Below are 26,154 nucleotides of genomic sequence, written 5' to 3' on the forward strand. Positions count from 1 at the left end.
TTTGACTTGGTATCTTCATCAAAATTATACTCGCTCACAGAGCAACTTGGTGTGTGCAATTCTGTGTATTGTGACTTTTACTGGTAGTCTGATCTTTGCATAACACACTGTAAATAGGTCAGGTTAGACTGACCTGCTCGTACTCGCCTACTCCACCCACTGAAAATGAATGCCAACACAAATAGACCAATCTCTTAGCCTTGAGCTCATCCTTTACACACACATGCACACATACACAAACATATAATGATTATAACTGAAGTACACACCCATCAAATATCTAATACCGAACCCCATTAAACAAAATAACTAAAATACAACAGATCCACACTCTCACAGAGTCTGGTTATTTTGGTATTAATTTGCAGTGGATGAAGCAAACCGTGTGTGTGATTGTGTGTTTGATTCAGAAAAATGTATTACTTCCTTCAACAGATGATGTCAGGTTGACTTCAGAGAAATGTCCTCTTATTACTTTCTTTGGAGCTTTCATAGTTCACACTTGGGTGTGGTATGTCTACCAAATTGGCTACAGATGATGTCTACAGTGAATGAATGAGTGGATTCCTGGATCAAAATCTTTTGTTTACGGTCCAAAAATATAGACTAAACCCAATCACTACCCCTAAACCTAACCCTACCCATAATTTGTTCCTAAAATCAGTGTTTGAAATGAACAAGGGTGTAGAAGCACCTATCGTTTATCGTAAGCCTAAAACAGATATTTCCTGAAATATATATTAACCTTGGTTAATTTAAATGTTGTTCCAGGATCATCAAGGATGTTGATCCAGGAGCATGTTGTACCTGGTGAAATCACGGTCACCATTTGGAAAGCCATGGAAAACAAATAACGCATTCTACAGAGCTACTAAATGAGTTAGCTGCTAGTTAGCGGTAGCCCGTTACATTCCAATACATACAATTTTACAATGCCGGCTCAATATTGTGATGTCTGTCAGCTATCGGCGATGGATTATGGCATCATCTGTTTGCCCAACCCTAGTTCATACACACCAGCTCTGAAACCTCACTGGTCACTGTACTTGCTCCTTCCTGATTCAATGTGGAATGTTTTATATAGATGTAAAACTTCTGAATAGACTTGGACATAAACAGGTTCACTTTAATTTCGCTTCATTTGAAAGAGCTGAGAAGTCACAGAATGCCCAGAAGAACAGTACTAAAACAAAGTGTGTTTACATGCAAACAATATAATGTCTTCTGTGCCTGAGGCATAGCATCTTTATTTCGAGCTCAAATACAAGGAAATACTCTTGAAAGATAAGGAAATACTCACAGCAGGATACAACCTCCACCCTTACAGTAGCAAAAAGCATGTCTTAAATAATAGAGCATTAAGCAATCACTACCACTAGCTTAGGATACATTAATATACTTGGATGGGGCCTAATGGTTACGGATGTGGGCTACTAACTCGAAGGCTGCTGACTCAATACCAAGAAGGATTCACCCAGGAGAGTTACTAAGATCACAGTTCGACTCTGCAGGTCCTCTAGAGTCCACTAGAGTGAATAACTAATGTCAATTAAGATATTGCTGCTAACAATTTGTAAAATGACCCAACTGAGAGAACATGTGATACATAATCATCACAGGAAGCTCTCTTAGTAGGGACAACAGTGTTGGGTCCGAGCCCACCTTGTCGATGCTAATATGCAAATGTTATTTTACATGACAATATATGTCATGTAACACAGCTGATTCTAAAGATTTTATTGGTTGTGCTAATCACAGTGTTGTCTTCAAACTCTATGCTACAAAATTGCTAACCTCTAAACCTACCCCACACCTGACCCTAACCTTAACCAGTGAAATGGACTGCACGGCAGGATATGTGCTTTATAGCGTGGTAATGAAAGATGCAATTCAGGGGATAAGCAGTTAATAAAATTATGCAATATGAGAGCGCCAAGCTAGGCTGTTCCGTAACTCCCCAACCGGACCTCAGCGGACAGTGTCACCTTTTTAGTTACACCCAGTGTCACTACCCCCCTCAAGCCCTGGAACGTCCCCTTTGCTTGGAACAAAGCGAGAGTGAAATCTTTCCCCTGCGCTGCACTGGGACAGCTCGTGGGAGAGCTCGTGGGCAGTCTTGATGTTAACTCCACTCCACATTCCCCACATTTACATTACCAAATCAGAAAAATCCCTTCAGCCGTGATTTTGCCAAGCAATCCCTTCAGTAAAGTCAGAATTCAAAATCGAAAGCCTGGCATAGATATTTGCAAGATGATAAAGAGTATTGAGTAACTTATCAGTTAAGAAAGAAATAAAAATATATATACTGTCAAGTGTGTAAATATGTTATATGTTATCTTTACTAGCTTAACAGTTTAGTTATGTAATCTAGGCCTGTTATATGTTTAGCTACATACTTGAATAGAAATGCATTTGCCTTGATTTAAACATATTTCATGGGAAGGTCCGATTTTAATCTGCACCACAGGCACAGAAGTACCTTTTTCAGAAGCTGTTCTTGTATCTGCCAATCTTGATTAAGAGTCTAAGCTCACAGAGTTTCTCAGTTTCACAAAGTTTCACTCAGCTAATTTCTACTCCTTTTAAGGTAAGAAATCATACTTTCTTCTTGACTAAATACTTCTTCTGTCTCGGATTTCAGTGGAATTTCATTTTTTGCTACGATTTGTTTTGAATGTAAGGTTCTTTTCATTTGTCAGCAATCTCTTTGAACAGGCAGATTCAAGGATCACTTCATTTGAATTTCCCCAATCCTTGATTTATTTATTTTAAATCAGTACAGTCTTATTGGCAACAGTGGGAAGCTATGGTTTTATAGGCTTTCCGAAAGGAAGGATGAGCTTCACATTTACAATGTGATGCTTATGTTAACATTAAATTTATGCATCTCATAGACTTGCAGAAACCTGTTCAAATCGATGAAGACAATATGTGCCAAATTTAAATCAGTATTTGAATGAAAGGTCAGCAGAACCCATAGGCCACTAAATTTGACATAACTCCAATATTTGATTTTGTTTCTTTTGTTCAAATGAAGTAAAGGTTTCACACTGAAATAGAGCAGTGTAACAGCTCTAGTCTGCTAAAACAGAAGTCATTTAAATAAATATTGATATTTTGACATTCATCGAAAAGTAAATCCCAGTTATTGTAAGAAAAAAATATTTTCTTTCAAATAATGCAAAATAAAAGCTATTGCAATCCATCCACAATGTAATTTATTATGTATATAGAAATGTATTTATTCATTTCTCAACTATAAATATAAATATGCCTCACATTCTGAGTCTCATAAACTGACAGGACGACAAAGCAGCTGATGTAAAGTTTGGTTTGACCTGAGCTGAACAGTAAACATTTTCAAATATTAGATATTTTTTGACAATTTGTTTAAAAGATAAAAGAATTACAACCCGAATTCCGGAAAAGTTGGGACGTTTTTTAAATTTTAATAAAATGAAAACTAAAGGAATTTCAAATCACATGAGCCAATATTTTATTCACAATAGAACATAGATAACGTAGCAAATGTTTAAACTGAGAAATTTTACACTTTTATCCACTTAATTAGCTCATTTAAAATTTAATGCCTGCTACAGGTCTCAAAAAAGTTGGCACAGGGGGAAACAAATGGCTAAAAAAGCAAGCAGTTTTGAAAAGATTCAGCTGGGAGAACATCTAGTGATTAATTAAGTTAATTGATATCAGGTCTGTAACATGATTAGCTATAAAAGCTTTGTCTTAGAGAAGCAGAGTCTCTCAGAAGTAAAGATGGGCAGAGGCTCTCCAATCTGTGAAAGACTGCGTAAAAAAATTGTGGAAAACTTTAAAAACAATGTTCCTCAACGTCAAATTGCAAAGGCTTTGCAAATCTCATCATCTACAGTGCATGACATCATCAAAAGATTCAGAGAAACTGGAGAAATCTCTGTGCGTAAGGGACAAGGCCGGAGACCTTTATTGGATGCCCGTGGTCTTCGGGCTCTCAGACGACACTGCATCACTCATCGGCATGATTGTGTCAATGACATTACTAAATGGGCCCAGGAATTCTTTCAGAAACCACTGTCGGTAAACACAATCCGTCGTGCCATCAGCAGATGCCAACTAAAGCTCTATCATGCAAAAAGGAAGCCATATGTGAACATGGTCCAGAAGCGCCGTCGTGTCCTGTGGGCCAAGGCTCATTTAAAATGGACTATTTCAAAGTGGAATAGTGTATTATGGTCAGACGAGTCCAAATTTGACATTCTTGTTGGAAATCACGGACGCGTGTCCTCCGGGCTAAAGAGGAGGGAGACCTTCCAGCATGTTATCAGCGTTCAGTTCAAAAGCCAGCATCTCTGATGGTATGGGGGTGCATAAGTGCATACGGTATGGGCAGCTTGCACGTTTTGGAAGGCTCTGTGAATGCTGAAAGGTATATAAAGGTTTTAGAGCAACATATGCTTCCCTCCAAACAACGTCTATTTCAGGGAAGGCCTTGTTTATTTCAGCAGGACAATGCAAAACCACATACTGCAGCTATAACAACAGCATGGCTTCGTCGTAGAAGAGTCCGGGTGCTAACCTGGCCTGCCTGCAGTCCAGATCTTTCACCTATAGAGAACATTTGGCGCATCATTAAACGAAAAATACGTCAAAGACGACCACGAACTCTTCAGCAGCTGGAAATCTATATAAGGCAAGAATGGGAACAAATTCCAACAGCAAAACTCCAGCAACTCATAGCCTCAATGCCCAGACGTCTTCAAACTGTTTTGAAAAGAAAAGGAGATGCTACACCATGGTAAACATGCCCCGTCCCAACTATTTTGAGACCTGTAATATATCTGTAAGAAATATGACCTGTAAGAAATCAAAATTGAAATGAGCTCATTTTGTGCATAAAATTGTAAACTTTCTCAGTTTAAACATTTGCTATGTTATCTATGATCTATTGTGAATAAAATATTGGCTCATGTGATTTGAAAGTCTTTTAGTTTTCATTTTATTAACGTTTATTAAAAAAGTCCCAACTTTTCCGGAATTCGGGTTGTAGGTTCATCACTTTTAAAGGATTTTTTAAAAACCCTATTTTGTACCTTAATCATAGAAAGTGCCATGCAACTAATCAATGATCAGCAAATCGATCTGACCTACTGTACAAAGTACAAGCCTACGTCAAGCATTTTTTACTTATTGTACTCTTAGCTGACATAATATACCCAAATTAGAAAGTGACTCCTCACACTAAAGAAGAAGGACTAAAAGAGGGGAAAACACCATGGGGCAGAAATACACCAAAAGAGAGTGGCAGATGGTTTAGAAATATGAAAAATAAATCCATACCCAGAAGGAAAGGTGATATAGCAGCAGACATTGCCTGTGTAAAACAACCTTTAACACCAGCAGTACTTTTGTCCTTCCAGAATATACTTTGTAAATATTCCTTACAGTCCAAAAAGGTTAACATGGACATTTGGATGCTAAATTGTAGCTTTCAGACTGGAAGTCTAAAAATGTGTAGTATCTTTACATGTTTTCATGTACCTGGTTTGCAGGTTAATCATATGTAATGAGTCTGAACTTTTCATTACTGAACCTCTTTTTCCGTGTTTCTAATCCATCTTCCACTCTCTCTTTCTGCATCTCTCTCCCATGGTGTTTTACCCTCTTTTTCCCTTCCTTCTTTCCTCTTGTATGCCCAATGACTTTCATCACATATTCAATTTTCACCTAGACCCCTGACGATCTTACCGAGGAGCAGAGGACTGTGTAACAGTGTGTATGGGTGTGTGTGTGTGTGTGGGTGTGTGTGTGTGTGTCAGTGAGACAGTAGTGTGAGAGGTGTTGAGATGCTGTTAATATGGCCTCCAGCTGCCAGAGAGGGTCTAGAGGGGCAAAAGTGCCATAATTCTATAATGTGCTGATAACACTCTTTCTCCTCTCTTTTCTCTATTCAAAGAGAGACCGCTCTCCTAATCCTCCCCATCCTGTCATTTTTTTTTCTTTCAGTTCCTTTGGAAATACCACGCATCTATCATATTTTCTGCCAAACTTTATAGTCTCTCTCACACACTCTATCTCAGTTCTATCTCTTATTCCTGTAATTTAGACGCTGATGGAAGTTGTTACAGATTTGACTGATTATAGTATAATACATGCTCTCGTTCTGTCTCCTGTTCAGCATGTGCTCAATAATAACTTCAGATGGGTGCGTTCAGAGTCAGTGTCCAATTGAAACTGGATGTCTCCTCCTCATTTAGATCCCTTACTGTGCCGCCACTTCCTCAGCAATCAAAGAAAACAACCTCAGTGTGCTGTAATGCTGCCCTATATCAGCTGCCTAAGAAATATAATAATTGCAAGTCAAGGAGTGCACCTGTCTGCTCAGGAACTTACTACTTGATTAACTAAAAGCCATGCATTACTTCAGAATAAAGCACACCTGAGGAATAATTCGGACCGTATTTTTCTTATTCCAATTTTAAAACTCTGGTTCTCTTACGAGAGTTCTCTCGTACTGCGTCTTAGCTAAGACGCTACGGGAAAAGTCTCTTTTCACGAAACACTGAAGCAAAAAATTATCCTTAATTTTGAATTATTGTAAAGCGCATTTGCAGCAGCACACAGCCATAGGCGAGACGGCTCGCTCGCTCATTGGCTGCTCTGCGGCAACTGCACAAGCCTATCGAGCGCAGGCTGATGCAACATCAGACCAATGAGGGCCCTTGCGCCCTCGATGCCACTTCCCGCCGAAACGGGTGTGGCCTAGCCCTATAAAGGGAGCTCGAAAAGGCTGACTCACCTGATTTTTCATCTCTTCAACGAAGCTCACGCATTGTTGGATCACAAGAGGAAGCAAGCGCCGTCGATAGCATCTCAGCGGGACGAGCCATTCCTGAAGCCGCTGGCCTACGCCGCCTTCCACTGCCGTTCCTGCTGCGCGTTCCGGCGCCTATATCCTTTTTGTATCCTCGTGTGTGTTCGCCCTGCGACACACACTCATAAAAGAGCTGCGTCTTTTTAAAGATGCCCTCGTGCGGCTTGTACAGAGCCCCGCTCAGCGAAGGAGACCGTCACGTCATCTGTGTCTCCTGCCTGGGTGAGGATCATGCAGCGCTCGCGCTCGCTGACGGCGGCTGCCCTCACTGAGAGCTACTGCCGATGGTGACTCTGAGGACTCGCCTGGCATTCTTCTCCGAGCCTGCATTCCCTGCTGCGCCGCAGCGCCGTAAAAAGCGCCGCTCCCAGCGAATTCCGGAACCGTCTCCAGCTCAACCGAGCTCGCCGGTTCTCCCTGCTTCACCGGCCTCCCCTGCATCGCTTCCCGATGGTCAGCGCCCGCTGTCTGCTGCCGCGTCTTCCAAAGAAGTGGAACTCAGGGCCGCGTCGGGGGAAGAGGACACGTGCTCTCTGCTAGCTTCGGGCAGTGAGGGTTGGGCGAGCTCCGGGGATCTCGCGCCTTCTGCTCAGAAGCCCAGCAGACGGGCTGATATCGAGAAGGAGCTGAGGTGGCGTTGCCATCGAAAGCCTGCCGCATGACGTCATCTCTGCTTGCGCGGATCTTTTCCGCTGCTAGGCAGGCTGCGTCTGCGTTACACACCATGGCCATGCTGCAGATTTTCCAGGGTGATCTCCTCCGTAAACTGGATGAGATGGGACCTGAAGCTATCTGTCTCGCGGATTTGAGGAGTGCTTCGGATCTCTCTCTCCGCGCTACTAAGTCCGCTGCACAGGCCATGGGACGGGTTATGGCTTCCGCTACTGTGGCTGAGAGACATCTATGGCTGACGCTATCAGACATGGCAGAGTCTGAGCGCGCTGCGTTCCTCGACGCCCCGCTGACTCCCGCTGGCCTCTTCGGATCGTCTGTCAACGAGTTTGTTGAGAGATTCGTCGAGGACCAGAAAGCGTAGCAAGCTTTCAAGCACTTCTTGCCGAAGCGCTCCGGTTCTGCAGCGAGTCGTGCTAGACCGGCCCCGCAAAGCTCTCAGCCCCGCCTCCTGCTGCTTCATCGCAACAGCGTCAGCAACGCAGCTCGAGACCGCCGCTGTTTCAGTTGCAGGAATTGTGACTGTCTCAGCGTTTTCTGCAACGCGCAAGCCTGTACAGTTGCTCGCTTGCTTGCACACAAAAGCCGTTATCACGGCTACCCAGATATTTCCCGAAAAGAGTGTGTTTCCCCAATTTCTGGTGTCCCGGCCACGGCCGATGGTGCTATAAATGTAGTGACGATGCCCACTGCTCAGTGCCCATCTCCACATATAAGCACAGCCCTTCACACAGGGCTCGCGCCCATATGATCGACGCGCGCACTACATAGTAAACGTGCCCACTCCTCAGTGCCCACAAACACTATGTCACACACAGCGTGCGGTTTCTGTAAAAACGAAACCCGTGCACGTGCGCTCTGCCCAGGCAGACTGCGCGTCGAAAGCAGTAAATGTGCACACTTACAGCCCACAGTTACTCACAGACAGCACGAGTCCCACAGCACCCGCTCAGCCCTCCCTCACTCGGTTAAGCACCGTGGCGGGGTCGAGGAAGAGCGATCTGCCCGCTGTGATCAGCGCGCTCCCCGCCTCAAACGTCACAGGCATAACGCCCATGTTACAGCACACCGAAGTGCCGCCGTTGCCCAGCCAACAGAGCGCGCTTCGCATCCAACCCTTAGCCATTCATGCAGATGCATGGTCAGCGCTTCCAGGGGTTTCGGATTGGGTGCTAGACATTATAAAGAGAGGCTACTCGCTACAGTTTTTTCGACACCCTCCGCGCTTTTTAGCGCGCGTTGAAACTATGGTCAAAACAGAAGTAGCACACCTACTTCGGGCCGAAATATCAAAACTGTTGAGCAAAGGGGCTGTGGAGCCTGTATCTCAAGCTCAAAGCGAAGGGGGGCTGTACAGCAGATACTTTCTAGTGCCCAAGAAAGACGGGGGTCTCAGGCCCATACTGGATCTAAGACAGCTGAACAAGGCATTGGTGAAACACAGTTTCAAAATACTTACGACCAGGAAACTCTTCGCACATATTCGCAGAGGAGACTGGTTCATGACGATGGATCTGAAGGACGCGTATTTTCAAATATAGATAGCGTCACGTCACAGGCGATACTTGAGATTCGCCTTCGAGGGCCAGACATACCAGTATACAGTCCTGCCGTTCGGCTTGTCCACGGCTCCTCGTAGGTTTACGAGGTACATGGACGCAGCGCTCGCTCCTCTCAGACTCAGAGGCATGCGAGTGCTGAACTATTTGGACGACTGGCTGATTCTGGCTCAATCACGATCAGAGCTCGTGGAACACGGGGCCATTTTACTCGATCACCTCGAGAAACTCAGTCTCAGTGTCAACTGGACGAAGAGTTCACTGAACCCCAGTCAGACGATACTGTTTTGTGTATAGCTCTGGACTCACGCTCCATGACGTCGCGGCTGTCGCCACAGCACGCGTTGGGCATTCAGCGCGCAGCGAGCTCTCTCTGCTGCGGCGCGACCTTCTCGCTCAGAGAATTTCAGAAGATGCTAGGTCTCATGGCCTCAGCATCTCCAGTTCTTCAGTTGGGCCTGCTCCGCATGCGCCCCTTGCAGTTCTGGCTGAAAGCGCGAGTACCGCGCGGAGCGTGGATATCCGGTCAGTTGCGTCTCAAGGTCAATCAGAGCTGTGTTACAGCCCTGAAACCCTGGACAGCGAACGACTGGTACCAATCAGGTGTAAGCCTGGGGACTTCCTCGAAAGTGAAAATGGTGTCGACAGATGCCTCCACTTCGGGATGGGGAGCACTGCTCGAGGGCAGACCGTTCTTTGGCCTGTGGTCAGAACGGGAAAAGCTCCAACATATCAACTGTCTGGAAATGCTGGCAGTGGAGAACGCGCTGACGCGCTTTTGTCCCCCGAATCAAGGGCCACCACGTCTTAGTCCATTCGGACAACATGTCTGTGGTGTCCTATATAAATCGCCAGGGCGGTCTCAGGTCCCGAAACCTGTACAGGTTGGCAGAACGCCTCCTGGTTTGGGCTCAGTGCAACTTGCGCTCGCTGAGAGCAGTTCATGTGCCTGGGCTACAGAATCTGGGTCCAGACAGACTGTTCAGAAACAACATTCCCACGGGCGAATGGTCTCTACACCCACAGACAGTCCAGCTGTTGTGGGAGAGATTTGGCAGGCCGGAAGTGGACCTCTTCGCGTCCCACGAAAACGCTCACTGCCCCGCGTTCTTTTCCAAGAACGAAAGCGCGCTGTCACAGAGGTGGCCGTGCTGCCCGCTCTATGCTTTCCCCCACGTCTCCCTCCTTCCGTAGGTGATAGAACGGGTGAGGGAAACGAGATGCTCAGTGCTGCTTGTAGCACCACTTTGGAAGAACCAACCATGGTTTCCAGATTTGATGCAGTTAGCAGACACTGCCCCGTGGCCAGTGCCGTTGAGGAGGGACCTCCTCTCGCAGGCCAGGGGCTCGATTTGGCACCCTCAACCGGAGTTGTGGTCCCTCCATGTGTGGACGCTCAACGGTTACCCGCTGATCTCTCAGTGGGAGTGCTAAATACCATCACTCAGGCTAGAGCTCCGTCGACTCGACGGCTGTATGCCTCGAAGTGGTCAGTATTCTCCAGCTGGTGCACAGCTCGGGGACGTTCACCCCTTAGTTGTGAGGTGACGGAGGTTCTCTCCTTCCTACAGGAGCTGTTGGATAAGGGCAGAGCCCCCTCCATGCTCAAAGTTTATGTGGCGGCTATCGCAGCATTTCTGAGACAACGCTCGGTCAGTCAATAGGAAGGAACGATTTGGTCATCCGCTTCCTTAGAGGAGCTAGGAGGCTGAATCCTCCCAGACCTCCGTCAGTCCCTGTATGGGACCTCTCAACGGTTTTGGAGGCCATGAAAGGTTCCCCTCTTGAGCCTATCCGAACGATTAGCCTCAAACATCTGTCATTCAAGACGGTGTTTTTGTTGGCTCTCGCTTCAGTGAAGCGTGTGGGTGACCTGCACGCGCTCTCGGTGAGCCCGACGTGCTTGGAGTTTGGGCCTAATGACTCAAGGGTCATACTCAAACCTAGGCACGGTTATGTGCCGAAATCCCTCAACACGCCGTTTCGGGCTCAGGTTATTTCCCTGTCTGCCCTGTCGGTGTCAGGAGAGGATGGAGACTTGAGTCTTCTTTGCCCCGTTAGGGCTTTAAGAGCTTATGTGTCTCGCTCCGCTGTCTTCAGACAGACTGAGAAACTGTTTGTCTCGTTCAGTGGACGTTCCAAGGGAATGGCTGTTTCGAGACAGAGCCTATCCAGATGGATAGTTGACGCCATAGCGTTAGCTTACTCTTCCAGGGGCCTTCAGTGCCCACTGGGCGTCAGAGCACACTCCACAAGAGGCGTCGCCTCGTCGTGGGCGTGGTCTAGTGGGATCTCCTTACAGGATATATGTATGGCGGCAGGATGGGCCTCGCCGTCTACATTTATCAGGATCTATAACCTGGAGGTTCCCGCCCTGCAAGCAAAGCTGCTGTCGGTATAGTTGAATCAGGGTCCTGATTGGAACTCTGAGATCGCAAGCGCTATGCGCTGCCGACTGTTATATGGGCAGTATTGCGTAAGACCCACATTACCACATTGGTCAGGCCTTGCCTTGATTATGTGATGTCATATTGCCACGTCTACGGACGCTGCTAGATATGGGACGGAGGGCCCCCCCCCTCCTGTTCTAGGAGTCCCTCTGGTGATTGTGCACTGTAAATCCTGGGCGTCGCTTCCAGGTTTATTGGTGTGTGATCCCTGCGCGCACGGCGCTTTACATGGGGTTCCCGTAGCGTCTTAGCTAAGACGCAGTACGAGAGAACTCTCGTAAGAGAACGTACTCGGTTACTAACGTAACCTCGGTTCTCTCTAGAAGAGGGAACGAGTACTGCGTTCTCTGCCTGCGTACGATTCACTCTGGTTCGCTTCGGCGATGAAATAAATCAGGTGAGTCAGCCTTTTCGAGCTCCCTTTATAGGGCTAGGCCACACCCGTTTCGGCGGGAAGTGGCATGGAGGGCGCGAGGGCCCTCATTGGTCTGATGTTGCATCAGCCTGCGCTCGATAGGCTTGTGCAGTTGCCGCAGAGCAGCCAATGAGCGAGCGAGCCGTCTCGCCTATGGCTGTGTGCTTCTGCAAATGCGCTTTACAATAATTCAAAATTAAGGATAATTTTTTGCTTCAGTGTTTCGTGGAAAGAGACTTTTCCCGTAGCGTCTTAGCTAAGACGCAGTACTCGTTCCCTCTTCTAGAGAGAACCGAGGTTACGTTAGTAACTGAGTACGTTTTATAACATATATGCCAGTGGATGTTCTAGATAAATATTAGCAATTATACATAATTTATCAAGGTCAAGGTGATGCTGTCTATAGTTAATATAAAAACAGTAAATATCTGTCACGGAAACTTCATTTTGACCTCTGTACTTTCCTGACCACATGGAATTTTTTTTTATTAATGAGTAATTTGTCTGCTATTGAATACTGCTGCAACAAAATTACAGTTAAGAACTGTATTTTGCACAGCTTATAGAGCTATAAATTATTCTCTATATACTGTAACTCAAAATAACTACATATATTGGTAATAATAAGAAATCTTTCTTAAACATCAATGGTAGTTTGAGTGGGAGTGTGTACATATATGCACATAGTCATGGCCACACAAGGGCACTGACATATATTCACATCAATCAGTGCAAATTTATTTTAGTTGAGACAGCTCAGACTTTTTGATTATTTTGGGATATATTGTTAGTTGCTTTTAACTGCCCACTGTTCTTCAGAAAACTCCTCCAGGAACTGCAAATTCTATGGTTTTCCAACATCTTTCATGTTGTCCAGTCATCTTTCATCTTCTCATCAATGTCTGATTTTAAGATCCAAATTTTCACACTTTTATTTAAACCTTTCTCATTCATTTAGGTCTGTTCTTTGGGAAGCTTCATAAATCATAATCTGCAGAAGACTAAATAAATACAGATTACTTCGACCATCCAATGTTTTCCATCCAAGTATCAATGAAGATGTGCTTTTAAAGTTGTCATTTGTGCTCAAGCAGTACTAATGAAATATTATTTGAATTACAGTTTAATTAGTTTATTAATAGTGGGTTGGAATTGGAGTTAATTTAATCCATTCAAGAATGAGACAGAAAAACTAAAAGAGGATCAGTGATCACAATCAAGCTGATTGGAACTCATTACCCAGTGACCTACTGTATACAGTCTCAAAAAAAAAGTTAAAAGTTATAAAACAAACTGAAAAGTCCCAATGAAATGAAATTGCCTATTCTTCAGAATAATCTACAGCATCTGCTTTTAAAAAATGAAATGTGATTTAATGAACAATAAGTATCCTGTAATTTAAGTGATAAAAGCAGCATACAATAAACAATTCTGTTCCATTATCTATTGCTGTGCAAATTTATTCAATTAGTGAAAGCCCTTTGGAGAGACAAAAGGGGCAGGTGGGGGGGACCTTAAGAGAGGGAGACCTCTTAATGTAGACCAGAGAGATAAACCCTTAATTATTCATCAATAATTCATCAGAGGGTCCTAGAGGGAGAGATCATGGAGAACTGCAAAGCTGATTGCACTACTTCAGTAAAGGAGTTCCCCACAGATGACCTGAAGACACCACCCACATGCATTCCCTCTTTCTCTCTCAAAGCAGTCTTTAAAATGGCTCAGCTGCCATCGAGCTGCATTACCATGACAACTCAATTTATCTAAAGATTCAGAGCTTCATACACAAACAAGGTCCAAAAACAGCACTCTCCGACAGCCATATCCTTGTAAACATTGGTTCTGGTGAGTTACTCTTCAGCTGGCAGGCAACTTTATTAGGGGCATCGATGCAATACAAGGTTTAAGCAGAAGTATAAGAATGATTGCATGACTCATGCTGATGGAAGCCACATGAGCGATTTAAACCAAAGAAATGCAATCCATGTCCAAAATAATAACCTTTTGCAACTTGTGTATCCTGAGTGGACAATTTACCTTCTTACATTTGCCTGGAAATGCATGTGGTAGGATACATAGGATATTTCTCATATTAATTCACCCAAAAATGAAAATTCTGAATGAATTTCTTTCTTCTGCTGAACTCAAAAGAAGATATTTTGAAGAACAGTTTCTGGTCCCCATTGAAAACTTTTTTCTTTCCATACTATGGAAGTCAATTAGGACCAGCAACTGCTTGGTTACCCACATTTTTCAAAATATCATATTTTATGTTCAACAGAAAGTCATAAAACAAATCCATACAGGTTTGGAACAGCCTGAGGGTGAATAAACGATGACATAATTTTCATTTTTGGGTGAACTACACTACTATAACTGTCACTGGGGCGGTACCTTTTCAAAAGGTACATATTTGTACCTAAAGGGTCCATTTTGGTACATTAAAGGTACATATTAGTGCTTAAAGTGTACATGTTAGAACCTAATAGGTACAAAAGTGTAACTTTTGTAAACGTACCACCCCATTGTAGGCCTGTCATGATAACAAATTTTGCTGGACGAAAAATTGTCTAAGAAATTATCACGATAAACGATAATATTTTCGTTCTAAGACCAGTTTCACCTAATATAATGATAATGGCATAATAACGCAGGTACACCTTTTCAAATATCAATAAACGTTTATTTTATTTTATGGCAGATTCCGAGCAAGAAATACCAACATGTTGATTTTGTGTGGCTTAAAAGTAATTAATTTAGTATGTTTGTATGTCATATTATTTTTATATGCCAGTTATGGATGCTCATATTGACAGTTTAACCGTTAACCGAAAGTAAACATTTTGACAAATGAAGGGGCCGTTCACATATTGTGTGTTTTGGGCACTCAAGTTCATTATTTCAATGCACGCTCATAATACCTAGCGCCTAGCGTTTTTAGGCGCGACATGTGAATGGCCCCTCTGTGTGTGTGTGTGTGTGTGTGTGTTAACTCACTGGGCGCATTGACAACACGCAACCACACGCCTACAGACATATTTAGCTGAGCAAGCCAAATGAAGCGAATGAAAAGTAAGCTACTATGTGGGACCATTTAGACAGAAAGGGCAATGAAGTTACTTGCAAAATATGCTACGTGGTATTAAAATAAAGCAGTAGTGCAAGTACAATGCAATATCACTTGAGACGCAAATATCCACAAGCAAATGAAAGGCGCTTCCCAAAGCTGGTCACTCTAGCGAGACTTTATCTCTGTATTCCTGGGACATCTGTGCCATCGGAGAGGGTGTTTTCAGGCCGCAGGCTGTCCACAGGCTGCGCTCCAGACTAACCCCACATTATTAAAAAAAATTTTAATAAAAATTGAAAAAGGAAATTATCGCGGCCAAAAAAATTATAGAGCAATTTTTTTTTTATTGTGCAATTAATTGATTTATCAACTATCGGGATAGGCCTACCCCAGTGACAATGTTTTACCTTTATTTCTGTATTTCGTTGCCTTGCTGTATTTCATTGCCTTGTACCCACATGTGCAATGACAATAAAGTTGAATCTAATCTAATCTAATCTTTATCTCTGAGAGTGTATTCCTGCAAGGTGCCAAAATGGAAATATAATACAGTCATTTGCATTGTCTGTCATTAAAATGCAAGAGAAAAAATGCTTAATAACTCTTTTGTAATAGGGACAAAAATGTATCATTTCAATAAAATTAGTTCAAAATGCATTTTCATGGCCTTTGAGAATAATTATAGTCATTTTTCTCAATTCACTGACAAATGACAGGTGCTGTGAAAAGTTCATTTTGGCCCTTTTACACAAAAATCAGCCACGGTGAGGGCTTTTTAGGTTGATCAATACTCAAAGTTTCAAATGTAAATTATCTTTGTAATTTCCTTCCTGTATAAGTCATTACAGTGATTTATGTAATTTAAGCCATCTGTCATATCACATAAAATAAACCTTTATGTATTACCAAATGACCAGAACCAGTGAAATTTGTTTAACTTAAAAGGACAACCTAGGGTTACGTAAGATAACTTGATCCATGCAGTGATTGAGCTAGAAAACTTCTCTTCACTATGCCTGGGCTGTGAAGAAATAGTTCACCCAACAATGTCATTATTGAAATGTAAGTCCATTTTCTCTGCTGATGTTATTTGAGGTCATTTTGTGAACAAATTATTCTTTTGAGTCAGTTCTTTTCCATGATTGATCTGAGTGACTGTGAGGTTCACAAATCAAATTGAATGATTCGTTCACAAATTTGACTGATTCGGTTCACTATTGGATGATTCACAGCAGTTCTCTACCCACTGGAGGGAGAAGAATAGGGATTTAAAGTTTTGACCTGTTCCTCACACAAAAAAGTAGTATGCCTTCAAAAGACCTGGACAAAAGTGCAATACTTTTTTTTAGTGGTCATAATGAACTGTAAAAGACTGAAGAGACAGTGAACTGAAATGTAAAAGACATGAGCGAGGATTCTTAAAACTTTCTTCTTGTTCCACAGAAAAAAGAAAAATACAATTATAAAGACCCAAAGTTATTTAAGTATCATTGAGATATTACTATAGTTCTTATTTATAATTTTTTGGGGAAGGTTTTAGTGATTTTTGTCATTTTGATTAGTTTTTCGTTTCAAAATATGTCTATATAAGTTTTTATTCATTTTTATTTCAGTTTTAATTGTATTTATTTTAGTACATCATGTTAAACTAAATTTAGACAAAATTTAAATTTAGACTAAAAAAAATTAATTAATTAATTAATTAAAAGTATTTCTTAATTATTTTAATATGAAAATTATATTTATTTATTTTTCCAAAAAAAAAAAAAAAAATCTTGTTTTAGTTACCTATTATAACCCTGTTTGGAATAACGTGAGAGTACATGAATGGCGACATATTTGGGTGAACTATTAGTCACTTTATAGCACATCAGAGTAGAGCACATATGGAAGAACACCATTTACCTCCCAGGGTCATCCCAGCCTCGAAACACTTCCTCAGACGGCAGGATGGGCAGTTCTTCCTCCTCAGTTTATCTATGGTGCAGTCATTCCTGCTAGCGCAGAGATACTTCTGCTTCCCTAGAAGAAGAAACAGATGTTTTTCAGAAGTTTAAACTTTTGGTCAGTTGGCAGCCAAAGTAAAGCTCTGTATCTGGATGTAAGATGTATCATTTTTACACCAAGATAAAATGTAGATCAGAATAAAAATGGAGAACACACACACATACACACGCAGAATGCTCCAATTAGAGGGAGCTGTTACATGACTAGCCAGTCGCAGCCCTCACTTTGGGCACCTGGGGACAGCCAAATGAAAACTGCAGAGTGAGATTTGAAAAGAGGTTCCACGGTGTGTGTGTGTGTGTGTGTGTTAATCAGGAATACAGAGAAACTGCTGCAGTCAGGTCTGACATAAAATTACAATGAGATGTCACAGACATCCACTGCCAGACCTACATACAATTACAACAAGATCTAATAATAAAACAGAAGTAAAATCTAATCAACACTAAATTGAGCAAAAAAGCAATGCAATTAACTTACCACACAAATCAACATTTAAGATACTTAATAATTTATAAAAATACTTGGTAACACACCATGACAATCAGATTTGACATAATGCCAAACAAATGTACAAACTGTAATCAGATCTTGCAGGTTATCTTTTTACACAGCTGAGATATGTTATTTATAAATCTTTCGTCAGCGCACAGGACACCTGTTTGAAAAGAGCGGCTCTTCTTAGAAAGTGGCGATGGTAAGTTGTGCAAGAAATTGTGTCACCTTTAAACAAATTCAGAAAGACTTCTCTAACGTTACACATCTGTCTACAATTATTCATAAAAAACAATAAGACTGCCCCATTTAGTATACTGTTCCATGTCTCCATTAATGACTGTTGAAATGGTATAATAGTGTGTTATTTCTGTATTTGATTAAACTGAAGTTCATTGCTGGCTGTGGGGCAAGATCTTTTAACTCCTCTTAACTTTGATAAATTGTTTAGTTCCACAATCTGTGGATGTTCAAAGCAAAAAGGGCATGACTTTATCAGAAGTGTGTATTATATTTTTAATTTGAACATTTATTTGAAGGGTGAACATGGGTTAACTTTGCACACTTATACAGATCCTAAAATGATCACTTATATAATTTCTTATATATTTATAGCATATATATAGTGCATATATTTGTATATTATGTGTATATTCAGTCTACCCTCACCTCATAGCTTGTCATCATTTACTGATCCTCATGTTGCAAACCTAACATAAATTACCATTCAAAAGTTTGGGGTCAGTAAGATTTGTGATGTTTTCAAAAGAGTCTCTGTGCTGCATTTATTTGATAAAAGGTACAGTAATGACTTCAAATGAAGAAAAGCAGGATCCGCACTTGCTTGTATGCATCTTGATGATTTTTTTTGCACCAGGCCTTCCCCACTGAATTAATCAATAATGTTTTAACAAATAGTTCATTTTAAAAGAATTGGGACTACTGATCATCAGGTGGGAACTCTCATTACAGGTGCTTATCACAAGCGTTAGCAATTTCCAAGCCAATATCCTGTTTTTTTTTTTTTTAGTCGTTACCCTAAGTGTTGGCTGAATATTGTAATGCACCTTTTTAACTTTAAAAAAGTTTTAATATTTGACTGTACACTAAATTTTTCTGCATGCATTACTCCAGTCTTCACATGATCCTTCAGAAAAAAGTTTTCTGAACACAAAAGTTTTCCATGAAGATATCAAGTAGAATGTCAAGCCCTGCTTTTTTTCATACATTGGAAATTACCAATAGAAACTCTCACTGGCCTGGTCCCCACCCACTTTTATCAAAGAGAACAGATCATCTTGCACATTCTGCCTAATAACTCCTTTTGTGATCCATACAAGAAAAATGGTCATACAAGTTTGGTATGAGAATAAGAAAATGAATGAGACATGAATAATGCTGAAATCTATGCTTAGGGCATTTTGAGCCAAGCATTTGGGTCCCACTAGCGTTTCCACTTTCGGGCCAAAAGCAAGCATGCTAGCGCGTGCCAGGGCCAGTCATGTTTCCACTGTCACTTCCAGGGCTTAATCGTGCCCTGTCAGGGCTTCCGCGGGCCAACGGCCAGGGTTTTTTGGCCCGCCAAAAACCTTGGGCTAAAACGAGACAGCTCAGGCTTGAGGAGTGGTTATGAACAAAGGTGCAGTTTCTCCACATCTGGAGATCATCAGCACCACAGATGATTTCATATAGTTAACAGCTAACAGTAGCATTAAAGTCTTTTAAAATAATTTTAGCTCAGAACTCACTTTTCGACAGAAGTGAGTGTTTGAAATAACCTGTTTGAGATGGAAAAAGTATAGAAATGAAATTCTTTCTAAATGTGAAACAGAAACAGACACGAATATGTATGTCCTCATTCTTCGGTGAAATTACAGTAAATACCACTTTATTTCTGTGTGACTTAATTTCAATCCTGACAAATTAATTCATTATGATCAATGTATCACTTATTACTGTAAAACTTGTAAAACATTGATGCTTTTGGATTTAAATCTTAAGTAAACAACAAAATATGCAAACAAACAGAATCTTCTATCATGTTCGTTTTGTGATCTTGTTATAGTTACAGATTTCTTCTGATAACTTCTCTTTGTTGGGGAAATGATGGGGTTGCATGACGTTGTTCCAAAGAGGCATGTAAACAATGAGTTTTAGTAAAGCGCAGCAGAGCTTCTGGCCCAATGGTGGAAACACAGCATGATTTTGGGCTCGGTGCTACGGGTCTGAGGTTATTGCCCCCGCCCTGCCCTGCCCTTGGAAAGCCCTAGCTCGCACTGGCCCCAAAGGGGAAAACCAGCTACTGATTCCTAATTGTTTGTGGCAAGTCTTCAAACATCTCACAGCCAAGTCTGTAATTTCTAGGCTTGTAAGTATTAGATTTCTATGTCCTTTTGGATTGCATAATAGGGAAAGAATGTGTCCCTAATTTCTGTATACTTAAGACACAAAGTGTCGCCTACTTGCTCTCTTTCTGTTTTCTCTTTTTTATTGAATTCCTGAATGCCTGTGTGTGATGTGCCAATTGTTGCAATTTTAAGTGATATGATTAAAAACAATAAAAGCTTTACTGGACACATGGTCAGAAAGTATATTCGTTCTATGGCAGCTTTTAATGCATCTTTAATGACAGTTTATAGCTGCAATTTTAAGTGTTAATTAAAGTGATACATTTCCTCCTCACATATGGTGAATATATTTAGCCGTTAATACAATCCGAAGCCAGACTTTTGTTATAATGAGTGTGTTTATATTACCCTCAGCAGCTCTCTTAAAGAACACTTTGCAGCTTCCACAAGTGAGGGCTCCATAGTGACATCCAGATGCTTCATCAGAGCAGATTAGGCACGTCCTTTGTGGAGGAAGGAAAAACTCCATTGGGAAAATGTCACTCCTCCCTCCATCAAACCTAAAAATAAAAACACAGCATAAACTAATGGCATAACAAAACACTGACATTCTGTTATATCTGCAGAAAAAAACAATTATACTACAAACATGGAACTTGTCCTTCCACTGTTATATCAATTGTGAAGAAAATATGAGATTCATAATCAGTTATTTGAACAGAACATGCATACCAGCTTTCATCCAAACAAATACAGAAATGTAGGAGTAATGGGCATACATGTGTACATTCAGATGAGCAGAAAAAAAATAGTGTAGGTTGTAGCTGAATTTCTCTGAAGTTTTACATGGGTTGTCTAGTGTGAGGCTGCTAAATTATAAGTTTGCAGGTCCAGCAGTCAGTGATCCCATTCCCTATGACAATTTACAGTTGAAAGCAGGTGCATGTGCCTGTGTGTGTCATTGGTCAAATGATGGTGGTAAGTAGAGGTGACATTATCCTAATGCAAGTCCCAGGTCTCTAATAAAGGGTAATAACTGCTTCATTCTTTAAGGAATGATGGAAAGATTTTGAGTTAAAGAGAGTCATTCAGCATGATTATTCCGTTCTGATGATGGCAGCCAATTCTGTCACCACACACAGTGGGAAAGGAAAAGTGAACGAAATGACTGCGATTAGGACAAGGGCATATTTCTGATATTTTCTTGGCTGTCAAGAAGAAGTGGTTAAATGTTGTATATTATAATAACTTTTAGTAAAAGAAAGAGTAAAATAAAGAAATAGAGAACTCAGGCAATACATTGTGACAGTCCAGACCTACATAAAAAAAGAAAAAAAAAGAAATCTCATTGTCACCTTTGTTTTCTATTTTCTCGTTTTCACCTCTTTTTTCCTTACATACACACGGTTAGGTGCTGCTGGTTCATGATATTTCCGAGAGTCTAACGATCTGTCTGCTTGATGACAAATGAAAGATCAACCCCGTAGATGAATGGAAGAATGGAAAGATGGCCATCTTATAATAATGGCAAGAAATAAATTACGAGGAAATGACCATTCATTGCAACTTGAAAACATGTCTGCATTGGGTATGAGAGATTTATAAAAAATAAAAACCTGACTAAACAAATGTGTGGGAACTTTTGTAAATCACAATACTGGAATTTTCCAGAAATCTGTGCAGATTCCAGTTAGGCCTTGATATGGGTAAAATCACTCTAATGCTGTATGGGGGTCCTGGCATTCTTTGGATGTGTTTTGGTTGTTTCACTTATACTACTGACCTGCCAGCTGTGGCACTTTCCAAAGAAGCTATATCAATCACAGGGTCTGGGTGTCTCCCACTATCAGCATTATGGCAGCTATTGCTTTGACCTCATGCATCGCCATGTTTAAGAAGGTCACTTGGGCTAAAAATACAGTTGCACTGAGGTTCCGAGCCAGAGCAGTCACACCACACACACTCTCACCTGGGACTCAAATGGTGTTGGTTTGCTCTCACTTACTATTACCACTGACAAGATCTTTAATCTTCCTCATTACTATAGATACGCCATAACTTGATAGCTTAACAACACCCAAATAACATTTTTGAAATACTAGAAGGGGAGCATGCGTTTATCTTCATCTTTGCTTAGTAAATTTTTGCCATGATTCGTGCCTCTGTCAGGTGTACGATTATTTCCCATGCTTCCTCACCTAGTGTGAGGCTTGTGTTTGTCATTCCTTTGCTTCCAACACTCTGTTCCATTAATGTTATTTTAACATATCCCAGATAAAAACATATTTTAGACATAGACATATTTTGCCCATAAATAAATTTTCCAGTAAAGGAATAGTTCACCTAATTAACCCTGACATTGTACTACGCCTGTATGACATATTAGAATTTTGGTTTGGATGCCAATCATTTTCCAGCTGTGATTCATATTTTAATTATTTGTACTTTACTGGAGTAGTTTTATTTTGATTAACTTTTACTTTTACTTCACTACATTCCAAAACATAAGATTATACCATTTACTCCACTAGATTCCATAAAACATATCGTTACTCCTTATTTTGAAATGAAGAAATCACAAAAGTGTTGTCCGATTCATGAAAGGACTGATTCTTTTCAATGAACCTGTTAAATCGGTTCACAAATCACACCAAATTATTAATTCATGAATTGGACTGATCTGACTGCAGCTGTTCACGAGTCAACAACTCACTGATTCAAATGATCCATTCAGAGTCTCCAGTGAACTGTATCCACAAGTCTGACAAGAACCGGAACCTGACTGATGCCACGAAATGAAGGTTATTAATGTTGAATTTTAGGATTAATTATTGTAACTGAAAATCATATTTAATTCACAACTGTCAGTTGTTTTTGAACTAAATCTGATGTAAAGATAGATCTGTTTAAGCCCACTGAAATGAAAGCGGATGTCCATGCATTGTCTGTGTTTTAGATCAAAGAACAAAACATTAGAATAACACAAATTAACATAACAAAAGCACGTTCATTTTCCCTGCTGCTTAATAAAATGTTATTAATTTAGCCCTATGTGATGTCTGGTTTTTGTAGTTTTGTCAACCCACATTGCATATAAGTATCTGGATCAAGCAGACTACTTGACAATTCATAATAATTCATGGATAGAGTGGGTAAAAATGCCCTCCTCTAGGATTGTAATTTTTTCTGTGAATCAAAAGTTAAATGTGTCTATCTAAATGTTTTTTTGCAGTGACATTTCATAAATTAGTATAAACCAAATATGTAAAATGTCCAGAGTTTTCATTTTATTATATATATCTTTTTTAATTTGGCTAAATTTGTTCCAGGGCATTTCCCACAGGTGGGGTAAAATGCTGCCACTCTGACAGAGACATTTGCTTTACATACATTCATAGCAAAATCAAAGAACAAGCAGTTATAGCTTAAAATGAAAAAGACAAGCTGAAAAAACTGTTTATAAATATGAATGTTTATTCATAACCATGCTGAAAATCAGACAGGACTGTTATCTGATGCTAACTGTCTAGCTAATTAGCTACTGTAGCTGACACTAACATGAAATAATTTTTAAATATAATGTCTAAATATTTTTATTCATCCACCTATATATATTACAATTCATGGAAAAACAAATGACGCTATGTTCAGAACCTAGTAACTAGCCTACACAGACTAGGTTTGAAAAAAATATATATCATTATGAAAATATAATGATATATTCCTTAAATAACATGTAATCCCTAACACAGGCCTTATTCTCATATTATATATTATCTGTGATGTTCTGCAAATGAACAAGCTTTAAAACACTTTTTCTTACTGTTTGAAATTAGAATTAGAATAAGTTTTTTATGTATGTTAAAAATCAATTACTTTTGTACTTTCACTGAAGTAAAATTGAAAAGGAGTTCTTCATACCTTACTGGAGTATTATTTTATTACACATATCTGTACTCAAGTACTTGATTTGTGTACTTCATTCACCACTGCCACTTTCATTGTACAGTCGTGGCCAAAAGTTTTGAGAATTACATAAATATTGGAAATTGGAAAAGTTGTGGCTTAAGTTTTTATAATAGCAATTTGCATATACTCCAGAATGTTATGAAGAGTGATCAGATGAATTGCAGTCCTTCTTTGCCATGAAATTAACTTAATCCCAAAAAAACCTTTCTACTGCATTTCATTGCTGTCATTAAAGGACCTGTTGAGATCATTTCAGTAATCGTCTTGTTAACTCAGGTGAGAATGTTGACGAGCACAAGGCTGGAGATCATTATGTCAGGCTGATTGGGTTAGAATGGCAGACTTGACATGTTAAAAGGAGGGTGATGCTTGAAATAATTGTTCTTCCATTGTTAACCATGGTGACCTGCAAAGAAACACGTGCAGCCACCATTGCATTGCATAAAAATGGCTTCACGGGCAAGGATATTGTGGCTACTAAGATTGCACCTTAATCCACAATTTATAGGATCATCAAGAACTTCAAGGAAAGAGGTTCAATTCTTGTAAAGAAGGCTTCAGGGCGTCCAAGAAAGTCCAGCAAGCCCAGGATTGTCTCCTAAAGAGGATTCAGCTGCGGGATCGGAGTGCCACCAGTGCAGAACTTGCTCAGGAATGGCAGCAGGCAGGTGTGACGGATCTGCACGCACAGTGGACTGCTGAGGACTGGGGCAAAGTCATATTCTCCGTTGAAGCCCCTTTCCGATTGTTTGGGGCATCTGGAAAAAGGCTTGTCCAGAGAAGAAAATGTGAGCTCTACCATCAGTCCTGTGTCATGCCAACAGTAAAGCATCCTGACACCATTCATGTGTGGGGTTGATTCTCATCCAAGGGAGTGGGCTCACTCACAATTCTGCCCAAAAACACAGCCATGAATAAAGAATGGTACCAAAATACCCTCCAACAGCAACTTCTTTCAACAATCCAACAACAGTTTGGTGAAGAACAATGTATTTTCCAGCATGATGGAGCACCGTGCCATAAGGCAAAAGTGATAACTAAGTGGCTCGGGGACCAGAATGTTGAAATTTTGGGTCCATGGCCTGGAAACTCCCTCAGATCTTAATTCCATTGAGAACTTGTGGTTAATCCTCAAGAGGCGGGTGGACAAACAAAAACCCACTAATTCTGACAAACTCCAAGAAGTGATTATGAAAGAATGGGTTACTATCAGTCAGGATTTAGCCCAGAAGTTGATTGAGAGCATGCCCAGTCGAATTGCAGAGGTCCTGAAAAAGAAGGGCCAACACTGCAAATACTGACTCTTTGCATAAATGTCATGTAATTGTCGGTAAAAGCCTTTGAAACATATGAAGTGCTTGTAATTATATTTCAGTACATCACAGAAACAACTGAAACAAAGATCTAAAAGCAGTTTAGCAGCAAACTTTTTGAAAACTAATATTTATGTAATTCTCAAAACATTTGGCCACGACTGTACATGTGAAACATTCTTTGAAATACCTTCTTTTGTGTTCTACAGAATAGAGAACGGTTTGGAACGACATGAGTTTGGGTAAATGTTGACCAAATGTTCATCACATCAATGTCAGTGACAGTGTTTTGATACTGATGAAATGTAGATGTTTAAGGTAGTATGGTTCTCTGCCTTATCAGCTCATGTGAACTGAACTTACATTTTGGCAGGGATGTTAATGACACCTAAATATAACACAGAGAGAGTGTCGTGTGTGTTATCATTACTGATGAAAGGTAGAGACAGGGAGTATGAAGTTAAGACTGAGCAGGGACAAATTTGTGTGTGTGTGTTTGTGTATGTGTGTGTGTATTTGTGAGAAGACAACTGCACCACAACCAAGTAGTTGATTTGACACAGAGTACAGACATAACTATAGTGACATGAGATGTCAAGGTTATGCACAATGACAAACACACATAACAAACACACACATACATGCCCTATCTTTCACTTCTCTCCCTCCCTTTAATTTTCTCTGTCTCTGTTGCGCTAAATATTGGTTACTGTTACAATATGTATCAAGGCACTAGCTAAAGATATAATAAAATCATACACTCTCACATGAATGAATATACAGGTGCATCTCAATAAATTAGAATGTCGTGGAAAAGTACACAGACAAGTAGTTTAAGTCTTTGGTTCTTTTAATTTATTTTGTTAATCACATTTAACAAAAACCCACAAATTCACATCTCAACAAATTAGAATATTGTGACATGCCAATCAGCTAATCAACTCAAAACACCTGCAAAGGTTTCCTGAGCCTTCAAAATGGTCTCTCA

At 40.7% G+C, this 26,154-nt stretch overlaps 1 protein-coding gene across 1 annotated transcript in view; it reads right to left on the minus strand.

Moving 5' to 3' along the window:
* The window catches only part of LOC132141207 (androgen receptor-like), a 73,244-nt gene that overhangs the window by 28,438 nt on the left and 18,652 nt on the right, over positions 1-26,154 (minus strand). The window contains exons 2-3 of the mRNA XM_059550526.1: positions 20,293-20,444; positions 16,940-17,056 (exon numbers count right to left, since the gene is read on the minus strand). Coding sequence (XP_059406509.1) covers positions 16,940-17,056; positions 20,293-20,444 — 269 coding nt within the window. The remainder of the gene's footprint in view (positions 1-16,939; positions 17,057-20,292; positions 20,445-26,154) is intronic.

Source organism: Carassius carassius, chromosome 5 (genome assembly GCF_963082965.1).
Source record: "Carassius carassius chromosome 5, fCarCar2.1, whole genome shotgun sequence".
NCBI lineage: Eukaryota > Metazoa > Chordata > Actinopteri > Cypriniformes > Cyprinidae > Carassius > Carassius carassius.